Source organism: Canis lupus, chromosome 4 (genome assembly GCF_048164855.1).
Source record: "Canis lupus baileyi chromosome 4, mCanLup2.hap1, whole genome shotgun sequence".
Classification (NCBI taxonomy): Eukaryota; Metazoa; Chordata; class Mammalia; order Carnivora; family Canidae; genus Canis; species Canis lupus.
Genome location: NC_132841.1, coordinates 83,716,686 through 83,735,080, shown reverse-complemented (window position 1 = coordinate 83,735,080; position 18,395 = coordinate 83,716,686). Strand labels below are relative to the sequence as shown.

At 35.5% G+C, this 18,395-nt stretch overlaps 1 protein-coding gene across 3 annotated transcripts in view; it reads right to left on the bottom strand.

Annotated features, from left to right (window-relative positions):
* The window catches only part of CDH12 (cadherin 12), a 954,721-nt gene that overhangs the window by 174,737 nt on the left and 761,589 nt on the right, over positions 1–18,395 (bottom strand). For all 3 annotated transcript variants that reach the window (XM_072825028.1, XM_072825027.1, XM_072825029.1), the window contains one exon: positions 3,489–3,783. In XM_072825028.1, the coding sequence (XP_072681129.1) occupies positions 3,489–3,783 (295 nt within the window). The remainder of the gene's footprint in view (positions 1–3,488; positions 3,784–18,395) is intronic.

Below are 18,395 nucleotides of genomic sequence, written 5' to 3'. Positions count from 1 at the left end.
ACTAAAGGAGGCCTGTGCCTGGAGCTCACTGTGACTGTAGCGATCTTAAAGAATTAGATCACATTTATAACGTCCCAATCTGTCTCCGAGGAGGAAGTTCGATTTAGGGAATATCTGGATCATTAAGTAATTTCCTTGGGTCAGAGGAAAAGCACTTTATCTGTGAATATTACTTCTGTAGCCTAGTGGACGTAGCACGAGTTAGTAACAGAGTGGCCTTTCCCTTAAACAAGTCACAGATTCACTGGAATTTCCTTCAACTTTCTGGAACAGAATATATTCCATAGTCTGATAAGTCTTAAATATCGATTTTCCTCTCCAATCTCTGTCCACCTTGCTCACCACCACTCCCCTGTGCACAGTTTCTTTGTAATTTTCACTTTAGTTCATTGCCGGTCCATGTTTAATAGTGTGTCACGTTTTCAGACACACAGTCCACTATTGCTAACTTCACATTTGCATCACAAACTGTTTTGATGCCCCAATAGGTCTTGGTCTCTATTCTGAAACAAGCTATTTTACTATTATTTGTAAATCGGTTGCTTCTTCTCCAACACTGTCAATAACAACATTGTCAGCTATGGGGACGGGGACGGGACAGTTATTTCCCAGAGAGCACTCACACAGATACACAAGGCCGGCAGTGAGACAAGCCGTGACAGCAGCGGTACTGTCTCCTACACCATGGCAAACTCCATCTGCTCTTGACCAAAAGCAATTTTGATATTCCAGAGAAAATGACAAAGAGACAGGACGTGCCCAGAAGGGATGCAGGAAAAGAAGAGAGCGAGAGGAGTAATCGTTGGACTAAGTGACTTACAGCAGTGACCACCTCCATGTGGTCAGAAGGGTGACCTTCGGAATGGAGCTCAGGGGCTCTAGGGCCGTGAATATGATGCTTGGATGGATGCACAGTATTGTTCATTAGCTTTAGGTTGGTTGGTCAGGTAAGAGCAGAAACAACAAATGTCACAAGCCTCACTGGGTCTCCTATATTTTTGGTTATGTGCATAGGCAGGATTGTGGGGAATGGCAAAAGAAGTACGTGGTAGATATTTAATTTCTTTTTTTTTAAAGATTTTATGAATTTATTAATGAGAAACACCAGAGAGAGAGGCAGAGACACAGGCAGAGGGAGTAGCAGGCTCCATGCAGGGAGGCCGACGAGGGACTCGATCCCAGGACCCTGGGGTCACGCCCTGAGCCAAAGGCAGGCGCTCCACCGCTGAGCCACCCAGATGTCCCATAATTTCTAATATTTAATTCATAAGTGGCATTTATAGTTTTTTAGTATATATTCGAAAAAAAAGCATATTATGTAAAGGTAGTCCAATAATCCCTGGGAGAACCCATGGCATGCAGTGTGGTATCACGTTCAAAAGAAATACTGCTCTACCATTATTTAAACAAACGAAAGAAAGAAAGAAAGAAAGAAAGAAAGAAAGAAAGAAAGAAAGAAAGAAAGAAAGAAGAAAGAAAAAGCAGAGAGTGTGTGTTGAAACTCTGGTGAAGTATTTATTTACTGGAATCTCTTGAATAACCAATGAGAGATTTCAGTATTGCCATACCACAAAACATTTTAAATAACCTATTCTTCCCTAGATCCTCCTGAAACTTGAAGAGAGCACAGGTAATTATGTCTCCCCACAATACTGCAAAAGCTGGGGCCACTTTGTTTTCTCACTTACCTACCCTGATTTTCCAGGTTCATGTCTCTCTTCGGGTGCTAGCTGGGAACTCCTCTGCATGATGGTTCATCCCTTTATCCCAATTGGCACAACAAAAGACCTAATTATTTACCGAATAAGACAGAATTTTCTAATAATGCAGAATTATGTGTATGTTTGCTCTAAGGATGTTGTTTCTATAATAGTCACCGAGGGTTGTAAATTCATGTAAATAATCCAATTTACATGAAGTAAGCCCTCGTTTAAACCATTTAGGTATGAAAGACCATTGTCTTCTTTTTTTTTTTTTTTGAGCATTGTCTTCTTAAAAGTTTTGCTTTTTCTTTTTTCTTTTCTTTTCTTTTCTTTTCTTTTTTTTTTTTTTTTTTTTTTCAGAACAGCACCTTCCTTTTTCCTCTCCCTGTAAAATCAAGACACAGTTAAAAAACTAGCTCTCCCCATTTCCGGGGCCTACTTTTTAATAAGATCTACTTCTTCCCAATTGTACTTCTACATCTCTAGCAATCGGTATATCATATAATATATATATATATATATATGATACAAGTGCAGCTCAAAAAAATGTAGCAGAAGTTGAATAACAGATTTGCACCCGTGTGCTCTAATGTTTAAAATCTAAGTAAACTACTTTGAGCTGGTTCCTCAGGTCATGGAGAGAATATGACCTTTGAACACCGGGTAAGGTCATAGACATAATTTCAAGTGAATCTGTGGTAAATCCATGGGACAAACTCCTAAAGCTACTAACCTGCCTCTGCCCTCAGTGTAGTCTCTACATGTCTGGGATGGTTTGTAGGGCCAGCAGCAGCTCTCTGAGGAACGTCAGCCAGGAAAATTAGCAATGGCTCACCATACGAGTTTCAAGTTGTAACCTGGAAGCGATGGGCAGCTTTATCTTACAAAACTGCCAAACACCAGAAGTTACTTTGAAATAGAATAAGGGATTGGCAGCGGTGACTTTGGAATCACAGCTATTTAAAGTTGTCGTTAAAGCTGTGATCCTTGATTCGCTGACCTCAAAATACACATCCTAGAACTTTCAAATTGAGGTTGGTTCTGAAGTGTGAATCTATATCAAATTTAAATTATTAAGAAGAGTAGTGATACTATACCTAATTGTAAATTCATCCTAATCATTCTAATGATAATGATATTTACTTCTTGATTTGATGGTGTAACTACCATGGGTTACTTGCAGTAAAAAAAAAAACAAAAAACAAAAAACAATATCATCCTTCTGGAATCTCTATCTATAGCTACAAAGGATGCAACACATTCCTTTCTGGACAACTTCCAGACTCATATGTGATATATGCTTTGGATGATTTACTTTGAGCCAAGAATCACTCGCTGGCATCTGTGGGTAGGGGTAGTTACCTTCAGCACCACATCAGCATCTCGAATCGCAATGACAATGGATCTTAGTACACATTGAGTCTAGTACTTGATTACAAAGGATTTCTGTGAGTTCAGGTGAGTGCAAAGGTTGGAAACTAGTGACTAATTTTATAGATCCTAGATATTTATGTATCTATGTGTATATTTAGAATGAGGCAGAAAGGACAAAAAAAAAAGAAAGAAAGAAAGAAAAAGAAAGAAAGAAAGAAAGAAAGAAAGAAAGAAAGAAAGAAAGAAAGAAAGAAAGAAAGAAAGAAAGAAAACATAAATGAAAGTAATTGTATCTTCCATACTGGAAGAATCATCCTCTGGCTTACAAATAAGACGTTTACATCAACGTGCAAAAAATAAATGTTGAAGAGGCCTCAGAGCATCTGACAACACTTCGACTTGCCTACTCACCCACAGGAGACATTTCTGGGACGCTAGCAACATAGGGTCCATCCAAAAACTTTGGCTCGTTGTCATTAATATCCTGTACTTTGATGATGAATTCCGATTCAGGCTCCAGGGGCTTCCTGGTTTCTATGTCCACAGCCTGAGCACGCAGTGTGTAGAAAGGTTTTTCTTCTCTGTCCAGGCTCCTTATTGCATGAATGTCCCCTGTGGTTTCATCGATGGTAAAAACGGTGCCAGCGCCATCTCCTGAGAGGGTGTATTTAACAGTGCCCTCTCCTTTATCTAAGTCAGAATGGAGCTTTTATGGGGAGAGAGAAAGAGAAAGAGAGACAGAGAACACTATTAAAGGGATGGTCCCAGAGTAAAGGTGCTTGCACTGTAAATTTTTATCAGAAAAGTCAAAGAAAAATTTTATGGTTCTTTTTTCATTTTTTTTTTGTCTTCCTCGTCTTTTTTTTTTTTTTTTTACTAAATCTTTGAATATAAACATTTTAAAGACACACAAAAAAGTAGAAAAATATGTGGTAAACATTTATATATATATATATATATCCCAGAGATTACACCATTTACCTTTTACTCTACAGTTGGCGCTTGAACAAGGCAGGGGTTAGGGTTTTCAACCCCTGTGCAATTGAAAATTCTGTTTAACCTTTAACTCCAACAAAACTTAACTACAAACAGCCTATTGTTGACTGGATGCCTTACCAAAAATAACTGTTTAGTAAGTCAATTAACACATATTTTATATGTTATATATATTATATGCCATATTCTCTTTTTAAGATTTTATGTATCTATTTATCTTAGAGATTGAGAGAAAGAAAGGGAGTATGAGCTAGGGGAAGGGTAGAAGGGGAGGAGAAAGAATCCCAAGCTGACTCCTCGCTGACTGTAGAGCCCATCTCGGGGCTCAATCCCATGAGCCTGAGATCATGACCTGAGCCAAAACCAAGAGTTGTACGCTCAAACAACTGAGTGACCCATGCACCCCTTATATACTGTATTCTTACAATAAAGTCAGCTATAGAAAATGTTATTAAGAGAGCATAAGGAAAAGAAAATATAGTAATTGTATACATTTATTGATAACATAAGTTTATGTATTTATGGAAAAATGCATATGAGATTTAACCTCCATGAAGTTTAAACCCATGCTGTTCAAGGATCAATTGTATTTGACTCATCACATATATAGATCACATGTCTCCTCTTCCATTCATCTTTCTATCAACCCATCTTATTTCTCAATGGATTCCAGAGACTGTCTGAGGACAGCCCTCGAATACATGAACATACGTAAATTGAACATCTGTATTTACTTCTTTTCCACATTTTTGGGGAATACAATTTTCACAAAATGAAATGCATTAATCTTAAGTGTACTTATTTCATTTTAAGTTATTGTTGTAATAAACATAAATGGGCTCATCAATACCAAATCAGAAATCCTGCTGAATATCCTGAAAAAAAAAAAAAAATCAATGCCCTGAATGCAGTTGAGAGAGAAGGTAAAAGAACTCAGAAAACATTGAACCTTTTCGTTTGAAAGGAGAGGAGAGTTTTGGCATGCCAGATGGTTTCAGATATGTGTAGTAGAGTGTCTCATTTTAACATACTGACTTCCAATGAGTTATTCAATATTGCTCAGCCAAATGTTGGATAGAAGCACTGATTATCCTTTCAAATTCACAAACGGCTTGCTCTAATTCATTCTATATATTTAAAATCTCCTAATATAGAAAAGTTTTGAGCTTCTGCTAATTTCTTCAACACATTTATTATTCACTATATCATAGCATGTAATAAGATATACATAATTAATGTGGGGGAAAGGGCCAAGCAGAAGATAAATTATTGGGATGTCTGTCAGCAATTGAGCGTCTGCCTTTGGCTCAGGGTGTGATCCCAGAGTCCCGGGATTGAATCCCACATCAGGCTCTGAGTGGAACATGCTTCTCCCTCTGCGTGTGTCTCTGCCTCTGTCTCTTTCTGTCATGAATAAATAAATACAATATTTTTTAAAAAGAAGGTAAATAATTAGTATGATACTGTAGTTCAATGTTTTTCAAACTAGAGTCCAAGAAGTAATAGAAGATGAACATAGTCTTCAAATCCATAAAGTATTCCATAATGTGTGTATACATATATAATATATTACATTATTTATAATTCTCCAAGAATATGCATATTCATATGTTTTACAAATAATAACATACACAGCATTTAAATTATATAGCATATGTATTCTTATAAATACTATATTTTATTCTGATTCTGATCTAAAATGTTTTAACCTTTTCTTATTTGGGTCAGGCCATCTGATTTCAGTGTCTGCATTTTTACATTTAAAACCTCCTTCAAGGGATGCTTGGGCGGCTCAGCAGTTGAGCGTCTGGCTTTGGACCAGGGCCTGATCCTGAAGTCCCGGGATCGAGCCTCGCATCAGGTTCCCTGCATGGAGGCTGCTTCTCCCTCTGCCTGTGTCTCTGCCTCTCTCTCTCTTTGTCTCTCATGAATAAATAAATAAAATCTTTAAAAAAATAGAATATATAAAACCTCCTTCCAGTCAACAGATCAGCCAAATTAAAAATGTTAAGCTTTTAGTGTCCATAGTCATTTGGGCTATGCTTCCAAATTCGCATACAAGCACAGCATTCTTGAAAAATTGGGGGTAAGAATGAGTTCTTTTTGTTTTTTTAATGTTTCCACCCACACCAAAAAGGCTTTGAAATATTTTAAATTATATAAATATCCTTTTGCAAATAGGCTTTCTGTGTATTGGTATTAGCAAAATTAAAACAGAAAAAAACAAACTCAACAGTGGCTACCTCTTTGTCCTTAAACTGAACATTCTGGTTTGAGTTCAGTAAAATCAAATCATCCTTCAAATTAATGTTATAAAATGAATGCATTCATTTTGTGAATTTGTATTTACTTCAAAACTTGCTCTGCAAGTATATTTGCATCAGAGCATAACAAAGAATTGATGCCTAAGTAAGTATTATAATTAAGAGAATAAGAAAACAAAAAGAGGGCACATGATTTTGATTTTCCTTTAAAATTTCTGCATATTTTACTCAAGTCTAAGAAAAATTGCTATAAATGATGGGAGGAAGAATTTTCCCCCTATTTTATTTTTACAAACTCTTATGAAGCACAGGAAGTTTCAAGTGTAAAATCAAGTTGTAGATAAATGTATTTGGACTTAGGAATATCAAATTAATGTATTTCACCCATACTATTAAAGATATTCAACACAGTGAGTATTGCTTTTGCTTTTAAATTTATCTAAAGATATGAGACAGGCAAAAGCTCAATGCAAAAGCAAACACTTTATAAACTGCATCCATTTTGCCAATGGCTCAAAAGAATATGTGGTAATATTGTGGGAAATGAGTGAAAATTCTGAGAAGGTTTTTACAATGTGATCCAAGTAGAGTTACAAAAAAATTCTCATTTAGCTAAAATCAGAACTGTTTTCCTTTTGAACTGACATAAGAATAGAAAAGCAAATGTGTTTTCGACTCTATCCAAGATCGAAATTAAATTCAGTTGCTGTTCCTCCTTATTCTTCTACCTTTTCCTTCTAATTTAAAGCCGAGTTATGTAGAGATTAAAGCTTCAAAAGAAATGTGTGAAAATACGTGAAAATTTTGAACTAAAAATGAAGCTGATTGATGTAAAACTCTTGAGAAGATTAGAATTTTTAAAGCAGTTCATTACATGACAATACCTCATAGGAGACCACCTGCAATATCCTGCATTGACAAGCAATATTTAAAATTAGCCAATGTTGACTGAACTGGCCCATGAATGATTGACTTAAATAGATATTTTTTTTCCAAATTCAGTTCTAATATTAAGTAAGGGACAGCCTGACGTGGGAATTGTAGAAAACTTCTATCATTTCTGTACACTTTCAGTTATATTCAGCATTTATATATAATTGCTATAATAACAAAAATATATATAACTGCAAGAGTATACATATGAAAATATATATACTTTATATATACTTTTATATTTTTATAATACTGACTATATATACATATAACATGATATTAAAAAATCAACACTTTCCATAATGAAATACCATGATCTTTTTTTAGTATCACTTGAAATTCTTCAAATAATTTTTTTTTTTTTTTAAGTAACCTCTACCCTCAGACTCACAACCTCAAAAGTGACAGTCACATGCTCTAACCAACTGAGCCAGCCAGGTGCCCCTTTCCAAAATTATTTTTTAATGTGTGCATTATTTCACTCATGGAAGTTCTAATGATTTAATGGCCCTTGCTTATCCTTTCATAAACAATATGATGAATGTGTGTGTGTGTGTGTGTGTGTGTGTGTGTGTGTGTTCTCCTGTTCAGTTCCCTAAAGGAGTAATTATCAAAACTGGAAAAAAAAAAAAAAAACCTAATTTTTATGCGTCAAACAAAATTGGAAACTTCAGTGATTTCGGGAATTTATCTCTAGAATGAAATTCATTTCTTGAATCTTTCGGCAATGGAATTCAGGCGGAGCTAACACTGTGAAGCTTTTTCTTAGTGTAGTTTGCATAAAGAAGGAGGGAGGGTTTCAGAAGGACTTTTCCTGCCTTGCCTTATCTTTGGACTGTGTTAACTATGACAAATCACATGATGTCACTTTACACAGGGCTTTAAGCTACACATTCCACAAAGCTAATGATTCCGCAAAGATAGAATCATTTTCCGTTATAACAATTCAAAAGTAACAGCAAGAAATGTCTCTTATTCCGATTATTTTTTTAAAAAACTATTTCTGAGTAGGTGCTCACTGTATTGACTGTAGCAGCCAACTCCAATAATATTATCTTTAGTATTGACATTTAAAATCTCTCCCAGGAACACAGTTCCATAAATGATGGACATCGAAATTTGCACTGTCCAAGCAGTTGTTTTGTGGAAGTGGTGTTGCTATTTTCTGATGTTTCCCAAGTCATCTTAGATGGAGCATGAAAATGAGATGCCAAGAGAGGCTTTAAAAAGATACAGAGGACCAGCTTCAGAGCGTAAGCAAATCTGAATCCCAGTGTTTAAAAGTTTTGAGAAAGCTAATCTAAAGTTAAGGGTTTACTAGCGCCTCTTTGATTATATTTTAGAAACTGTGGCACAAAATAAAATATTTATTCTTATTTTTTCTGGGTTGAATATACACACAAACTAGAAAATGCTTTTTTACATTACTATGTCCAGCAGTGATTTTATTTTCATTTGCTATTTGCCAGGATAGGGGGTGGTTACTAGGCATGGGGAGCATATGATTTATATTGGAAGGAGAAGCGTATGATTTTGAAAATGTAGCTTCTTTCTGAAGACCAAAATTTGTGTGGATCTGCTGTATATATGTATTTGCAAATCACTAATCGTGCCCGTAAGGAACCACGGTACATCACACGCTATTTTAAAACCTGCCCTCCACATCATTCTCATCAAGATTATGGATTCATATTTTTGTTTCCTGATGGTCTCAGCAGAAGAATGAACATGTGTGGGCCCAACACCATCTTCCTTCACCAAGAATATTTTAAATCAAACTTCAAACCAAGTAAAACACTCAAAGAATCATGCAATAAAAAATCTATATTCTCACTACTTAGATTAAGCAATTATCAACGTTCTGAGTATTTTGCTTTATTTTTATAGACTTTTTAATGTTCCAAGCACATCATAATTAACTACTTGATACTGGAGCACCAACTTCATGCAAATGAAGCCCATTTCCTATGAAATTATAATGTCACTATCTAATCTAAGAAAATTATTTAAAATACCCATCATCATCTAATAATCAGCCCCTATTCAATTTTTACCACTGGTCTCTTCAAATATCTTTTTTAATTCTTTCTCTATATCTTGAGCATAGATCAAAGCAACTTTCAAATACTGCAGTTGGATTCTGTGTCTTTAATTTCTGTAAGTTTAGAAGGTTCATGCATTTTAATAATTACTTATCTACTTATCATGATGTTTTCAGGGATCTAGTCTCCATTCTGAATTTGCTGGAATACGAAAGTTCCTGATATGTCTTTACCTTTCTGGCTTAGAATATCTTTTTAGTCTCAAAATATGTCTGAGCATAGAAGTAGGCCCTACTTAATAAAGAGATCCTCGTAAGGTGAGGGATGGCATCTTCTGCTGGTCCTCACCATGAACACATTCAACGCAAGGGAAAAGTTCCTTGTAGAGGATATGCCTCAGTTAATTTTGGTGCAATAGTGGCATGTAGGTTGTCAGACTCATTATCAGTTTTCGAATGATTACAGAGCCCATAGATGGGCTTAATTTTATGGTTCAACAGTCAGTGCATGTGATTGGAAGTAATAGCATGACTCTTTTATTTACATACAGGATCCATCAGATAAAGTAGCCAAAACTAGTATGAGAAAATTTTATGCAGTTTTCTTTGGCTGAAACAATTTCATTACGTAGAAAACAGACTACTTTTGCCCTCTTCTCCTTGGTGTACTTATAAAATACTCTGTATTTCTTTCTCTCTCTCTCTCTTTTTTTTTTTTTTTTTTTTTTGTGGTTGCTTGATTTTCTATTCAGGCTTATCCTGTCCTCAGAAACATCACAGTGGCCACTGTATTTATTGGCTTACAAAGCCATTTGATTATGTTCAGTGCGTTGCTTATTGACAAAAGAAGACAAGACCCAAAAGATGATCTGTAACTCTGCCTGGGTAATGTTATAATGCAAAATTTCTGTCTGAAGCCACTGAAGGTCCAAGAATATTTGACATTCTACTCCATTCTCCTCCCTGCGGGGACTCATTTGTTCTTCCTAGCTTGATTGTTGCCATTTGAGCAGGAGGGAACCACTTTACAAGGCTGGGAATTCTCTTTAACAGCCCAAAGTGAGTCGAGAACTCCCCTGCCTGGGTTACAGACCCAAAGCTATTTATCATCTGGAAGTATTTCACCTTCTATTTAAGGAAGTAGAAATCCATTCAAAAAGGCCCACACCTCCCCAGAGGTATGCCAAGGCAGAGCAAAGAACAAAGACTGTTTGCAATGCTGGGGAGCAACAAAATCTGATGTGCTAGGATATATTATACATCCTGTTAGAGAAAAAAAAAATATACTTTTCACCCGATGTTCTCTTTCATTTTTCTTTTTCTCCTTGAATATTGCATGTGTGGCTACATATGAGGGGGATCCTAACTCTTCCTTTAGATTGTCATATTTTACAACTTTAGCTCACCCAGATCACATTATATCATTTGAGAGTGTCACAACATATTAATAGGTACTTCTGGAGAAGTTGGAGAGGTCATTGGCGTGGTGCCTGGAATTGGGAGAAAAAATATGGAAGAAGGTTAAAATAATTTCTTCCCTACGTTTCCAACGCTGTAAAACATTTCTCACAAAGCCAGGTTTTAGGTAACAAAACATCCCCTGACAATAAACTATTCTTATCAAATTTTCAGTAATGGAATCTCTATTTGAAATGGAAGTGAATTTATGTAGGATTTCAAATGTGGTTGTTTTTCAGAATACCTGGTAGATTTGCATGATTTATCCTGGTTTAAAATAAATTTTAAGATGAGATTTAAGTAATAATTATACATTATTATAGGTAGATATCATTCACTGATTTATTGTTACTTGTTACTATTGCTCCAAGTTATTGCTCTTGCTATTAGCCCTTACTGAATACCTGGCACTATGTTACACATCTTGGAAGCTTTATTTAGTTCTCAAACTAATCAGTGATATGTTAGCATGATAAATAGGATAAATGGACTCTTTGTAATGAAATTTTAATAGTTCAAAATGTAAAATTTAGTTTTCCAAAGCTACATAATCTATCCTAACTTCTTTGTATATGTATTTAATAACTCTAATCAATCAGACAGACCCAAACGTTACCTCTATTGTAAAACATAGAACAATGTGAAATCCATGATCATGAACATGAACCATTTGGGTTTAGAATCCCAAACTCATTACTTCTTACCTGGATGTTACTATATAAGTTAGTAAATTTCTTTGGATGTCAGAATCCTCATATATAAAATGTGGATTCTAATATTTATATCATAAAATTTGGAGGATACTGTTGAGAATCAAACTTCCTGATGTCTATTTCCCTTCCTGTCTCTCCATTTACATCCAAATGAGCCCAGTATAGCAATATTTGTTTCCATTTACATGAATTTGTATTCATAGATACAAGAAAACTAATTGGATCCAAAATAATGATAGAAAACACCATCGAGCTTCTACTTTTTTCAGGCAATTTTCTAATGGTTTTATATGTCTAAAGCCACCTTAATCCTCAGAACAACCCTATAAGGACAACCCTACCATTATCCTCCTCATTTTGCAGATGCATAAATTGAGGCACAGAGACGCTGACTTAGCTCAAGACACAAATAGAAAGACACAAAGTGAATGCTCAAGTCAGGTAGTCTAACTCCATGCATCTGTGAGACTAGCACTTCAACTAAGTCAGTTCTTTTTGAATTTGAACCATATAATGTCATTTTCTCCCTTAACTTTTAAAACTAGGTCTCCCTTAAGAGGAAAAGACAAAGAAACAAACATTAAATTTTTGGTCAGAGGATCAGATTAGCCACAGATACAAACTACCCAAATACTAGTTTCGTAATACACATCGGTTTGGTGAGCAAAACCAGGTTGTACTTTATGGACACTTTAATGACTTAATGGACTTAATGGACACTTTGGACTGCCCGTTAGTGATTGCACCAGGCACTAGAAGAGAGAGCCTAGCAGTACTTGCTCTCAAGGAGACAGGAGTCCAATGTGCAACAATCTGGATCATAGCAAAAAAGATATTCAGAACACTGTGTCTTTAGGCACTTGGGGGCCTCAGTCAATAAAGCACCGCTTTTGATGTTGGCGCAGGTCACAATCTCAGGGTCATGAGTTCGAGCCCCACATTGGGCTCTGTGCTCAGCAGGGAGTCTGCTTAAGATTCTTCCCCCCCTCAAAAAAAAAGTAAAAAAAAAAAAAAATTCTCTTTCCCTCTCCCTCTTCTCCTCCCCTTGCTCTCTCTCTCACTCTTTCAAATAATCTTTAAATAGTAATAAATAATAAATCTTTTTTAAAAACCCAAACACTGTCTTTTTACAGCTTAATGTCTCTCAAATCACACTTGTCTTATAGAAGTTTTTCATAAGCATAAATATCATATAATTAAAAAGCATGTTATATTTGTGTTTTCATTGAAAATACAAATACATATCATATCTATAGTTAGGAATCATCTCAATAATATACTAAATGTCAATTACATATTTGGAACAATTAATGGTCAATTAGAAAAAAGTGAACAAAATTTGTGTTAAAGAAAATATAATTTACTGTTATGGCAACAAAATACTTCCATGAAAAATATTTTTTCAAAGATTCTGCATCTTATACCATAATTTGCTTTGAAGCATATAGAAATCCATTAGATTAAAAACACAATGGAAAACTTCATTTCAGTAGAGAAATAGATTTTAGCACACATGTGCCTCTCACAATGAACTAATAATCAAATACTCAGCTACTTGCACTTGTATGAGAATATTTAGATGTGTACATACATGCATTTGACAGAGAAAAATGGGAGGGGAAAGCAAAATATTAGTATGTGCTTTCTTGTGCTCACACATGCACATTTTTTCAAAATGCATAAAAGACCAAATAGATATGCATTCTATAAAACAATGCTCTTAAGAACGCAATCTGAAAATTATATTATCTGCTTATTTCAAAGGTGGTTTGAAGGTGACCCATTTTCTGCAGCCTGCATTACTGTGGGAATTGCTTTATGTGTGAAAGCACAAAGCCACCTCACTGAAGTCTTTTATTTCTTTTCCTCACTTTAAAATAACTACTTTAAATGGATTTTGAAAGTATAATATCACAAATGCAGAAAAAATAAATCCACGTACTTAACCAGGTTGCTGTCTTTGTATTGTGAGTCAAGCTGTTTCATGTCAATTTTACTGTTAAGAATTCATATCTCTCAGTCTTATATCCTGTAACAGTGTCATAAATATTATCTTATTTGCATGATAATTTATACATTAAGTATTCATTTTTGTCCAATAGTATGAAAATGCTAAATTGCAATGTGCTAATGAGAAACAAAAATAGTATCTATTCAATGTAAGAAATGCAATAAATTGCATCTTGTTTCTAAATACAGGTTAACCAAGATTTTTTCTAAAATCTCTCATTATAATCACGTTAAGGAAGGACTCATTCTCTGGGTTCATTTGTTTTCCAGTAGGGGCAGCAGGATTCCCAGGAAACTTCCAAAGAGATAATAGTTCTGCTTTGACTTTGACTTTAAAAGGAAAAAAAGTAAGGAATAAAAATTAAAAAAAGAAAAAAGAAAAAAAAAAAAGAAAAATTCAAACAACTCTCATAGATGCTGGAACCTCAATTTTGACTGCTTTTAGCAAACATATATTATTGGATGCCTGAGTGAAATAAATCGATTTCAACCTATTGCATTTTTAAAGGTCAAGTTTTTTTTTTTTTTAATGAATTCAGGATTATAAAAGTAGATGCTTAATTTGACATTGAGACCTTAAATAATGAATAAATCTCTCAAAGTTTAATTGCTTTTCAGAAGAAACTGAATTGCTTTGTTATTAAATTTTCCTTATAATTCATGGAATCCATAGAATTGTGTGTATGTGTGTGTAGCAATCTTCCTAAACCTTACATGAATATTATAGATTGCAGAGTTGCATTATTTCCAAAATCTAAAAAAAGAAAGAGTTTGTTTACTGATCTCCTTCACTACTTTTAACTTTTTTTCCTCTTTATATACATCTTTGGCTGCTGATTAAGATAGGCTATATAGAGAATTTCTGAGACTAAGCAGGATACAATCATACTTCATTGTATTATTTTAGATCATAAACTTGTGCATATTCAATACAAAATTGAATCCAAATCAAGCCGTAATTCTCAATTATGGTCGAACTCCAAAATATGGTGTGATTGGCTAGACTCCACCATATTGTCCAAAGTTTTTCTCCTGTTAGTGTACATTCTGGGAATAATCCCCAGGACTGTGAAGACTACAGATTTAATTATTTTTGTTGTTGTTTTATGCACATTTTTATTTAAATTCAATTAATTAGCATATATTATTGGTTTCAGAGGTAGAGGTCAGTGATTCATCAGTCTTATATAACACCCAGCACTCATCACATGATGTGCACTCCTTAATGCCCATCACCCAGTTACCCCCTCTCCCCATGCCCCCCTCAGAAACCCCCTCATCATAGTTTGTTTCCTATGACTAAGAGTCTTCTATTGTTTGTCTCCCTCTTTGATTTCATCTATTTTTTCCTCTCTTCCCCTATAAGTAAATAAGTCAATCAGAGAAAGACACTTATCAACTTATCATATGATCTCATTCATATGTGGAATTTAAGAAACAAAACAGAAAATCACATGGATTTAATTCTTAGGGTTGTATCATGTTGGGTGGGTGATTATGTCTCTAATCATATGACCCTTTAAAAGCTTCAGAGGATTTTTTCCCCCCACAGGGATAGAAAGAGGAAGTTAGAGACACAAGCTCCAGCTGGCTTAGAAGAAAACAACCACTCATGTCCCGATTCAATTTAAATTGCTGATACAGAGAGCCAACTTTTAGGAGCTGAGGGCTGTCCCACATCACCACTAGTGGTATCAAGAGCACCTGAGGTCTATAGCAAGGAAATAAATTCTGGCAACAGTCTAATGAGCTTGAAAGCTGATTTTCTCCCCCTCAAGAAAGAGCTTGACATCCAACTGACACCTTGGTTTCAATCTTGTGAGGCCTTGGGCACAGACTCCCATTATTCTGTGAATTTCTACCTGCAGACCTGTGAGTCTTAAAGTGCTCCATTTGTGGGAATTTGTTTTACAGTTATGGAAAACTAGTACGTATAATTAGAGAAATCTAATATTACTGTTACTTCATTTAAAAAAAAAAAAAGCATGACTTTTGATTAAAGAGAAATTTTGATTTCTTGGTTATGTGCCTGTACTGACACCAACTCTTTTAGGGTTCCTGAATCCAATGCGTGGAGTAGTGTTCCCTCACATGCAAGACCAAGCAATTCTCAAACAGCAACAAGATGTCTAAGAATTTGACTCCATTCTGACACTATCTGCCTAGGGATAGCATCAGATTCCACAGATTAAGAGCTCAGTCCTACCAGACTACCTCCCCACACCCTCACTTCAGACTTCCCGTGGCAAGCTCCAGGCTGTTCCTACATCTGTGCTTCTGATTGATCAGCTACAGACTGGAGGTTCCCACAGCCTACTCTTTAGGTTCTTTTAATTTGCTCTGACAACTCAGGGAAACATTTACTTATGTTTACCAGTTTACTAAGCAACATGATAAAGGATATGAATCAAGAGCCAGATGGAGAGATACATAGATGGGTTATGGCTGACATGCTCTCTCCAGCATGCCACTCTCCCCAGTGTCCATATGTTCATCAACTCAGTCTTTTGGGTTTTTAAGGAGCCATCATGGATGGCATAGTCATGATTGACTCAGTCATTGGCCATTGACTAGTCCAGCCTCCAGCCCCTCTCCCTTTCCTTGAGGTCAGAGTGTAGGTCTGAAAGTTCCAACCCTCTAATCAAATGGTTGGTCCTCCTTACAACCAGCCCTTGCCCTTTGGTGGGATCCAGAAGTCACCTTAATTAATAACAAGACACTCACATCATTTTTATGGCTCTCAAGCATTTTCAGTAACTGTGGATGAAGACCAACTATATCTGAGAAACACATTTCATCATCTGAATGACCAACTATATATTTCTTTTAATCATTATGTCATAGTGCCTCAATTTTCTGACACATAATTTATTTGCTTATTTAATTTTTCCCTGCCTGTATACCTACTCTACTATTTCTAGTAAATACATCTGCTCTTTCATTTGTATGAATGATCCCATACAAACACATCCTGTAATCTAGTAATATTTGTCCCTTTGACTATACTATGGACATAGATCTCAGGTTTGGCCAATGTTAGCATCTGCCTTTCCAGTCAAAGAAGTAGCTGACTACTACTCACCTCACCTTGCACCCTGGACAACATAATGTGGATGCCTTGAAAATAGGAGAAAATTAAGTCTAAATACAAAAGGAGATTGAGAGAAATAAGAGACGGAGAGAGGCAGTCTTTCTGACAACATCATATCAATTCCTGAAATTGGACTTTTCTTCATAGAATGAACTCATAAATCTCCTACCCTTAACTTGCTTTTTCCAGTCAAAAAAAAAAAAAAGAAACAACAACAACAAAAGAAATCCCAAAATAAAACCACCCACTTTCTTTTTCCATGAAATAAGCATTTATTGAATAATAATTGTATTCAAGTGCCACAGATTTGCGGACAAGTCCATCAGTAAGGCCTCAAAGATCAACATAGGTAGAATCTGTTCCTCTACATCTAAGGTCATCAAACAAACAAACAAACAAACAAAAAAACCACCAAAGTGCAGCAGATTTACTATTGCTACCTCTTCATCCCTTATGCAATTTGAGACAACTCTGTTTTGTATTAGGTCAAAGTGAAATATCTGCCAATCTTAACTTTGGGATAAAGGGAATCTGAGCCATTGATCTTTTTATGCTGAGCTCAGAATTGAGGGCAGAGCTTTTATCAAGTCAAACCTTGTGAGAAGTCAAATGATACGTGTGGTCTCATTCTCTATAGACACTTACTTTGTGGGAAAGGTCTCTGTTCCTGCCATTCAAATAATGACAGTTAGTTAAACTTTAATCAAATGCATAGACTCATTCATTGTATTGCATTCCATACCAGTATTCTCCAAGCCATGCATTCTAAGGATTTATTCTAAACAAAGAATTTCTTAAATGAAAGTTTAGCAGCTACTCATTGTGTAGAATATAGAAGGAATGAAGCAGGGCCATGGTTCGCAGTACCTTCCCAATTCTCTTCCCCAATTCAGAATCACAGGAACACACTGGGAAACTCGTAGCAATCCACACAATGCTTTTGAAATTCTCTGCTTGAACCTTTATGATACCACAATTCAACTGCTGCCTAAGCCAAATCCTCTACCTTTTTTGGGAGGAAACACTTTGGGCTGAGCACAATTTTTCTTTAATCCCGAGTTTTGATTCCTCTCACATAAAAAAAAAAAAAAAAAAAAAAAAAAAAAAACACACACACACAAATAATGTTGTATTTTAGTTCAAAATAGGCTGCATTTATTGCCTTATAAAATGTTGAGTACTTTTGCTTCTATGATCCATCAATGTTTGCAGATATAACAAGGTTTCCACTCATCTTATATCTTGAACCCTTCTCTGAGAGGTTGGCATATCGTTTGTTGGTTTTGAGTACACACTTGCTGCTAATGATGCTTGAAATTTATTGGCCCTATTCAGAGGAAAGAGAGTAATGAGACATTTGAACAGTCAGCTCAGATATATATCAGTTTACAAACAAAAAAAAATAAATAAAAGCTGCCTATCCAAGGTGTAAGCTGTATCTTTTGTGTCCTAGAACTATTTCTACCATGACTCTTGAACGGGCCAGTCCAGACCATTGCATACATCCTTAACTGAAGAGACCGACCACTCTGGCTATCTACCCATTGTGTTGATCATAGGCTAGAATTAAGCCAGATTACACTTGGGATCAGATATTCCAAAAACAATGTTTGTATATTTTGTGTTGGTAAGAACAAGATTTTATAAAGAAAAGAAAAAGGAAAAAAAGGGTCTTCATGCATGGCTTCTCTGATGGCATAAAATCAGGCCTTTGAAACTGGAGAGTACCTTAGAGAACATTGTTTTAATTATTTCATTCCACAAAGGAGGAAATTGAGAAACAGAAAGGCTAAGTGATTTCCTCAATATCAT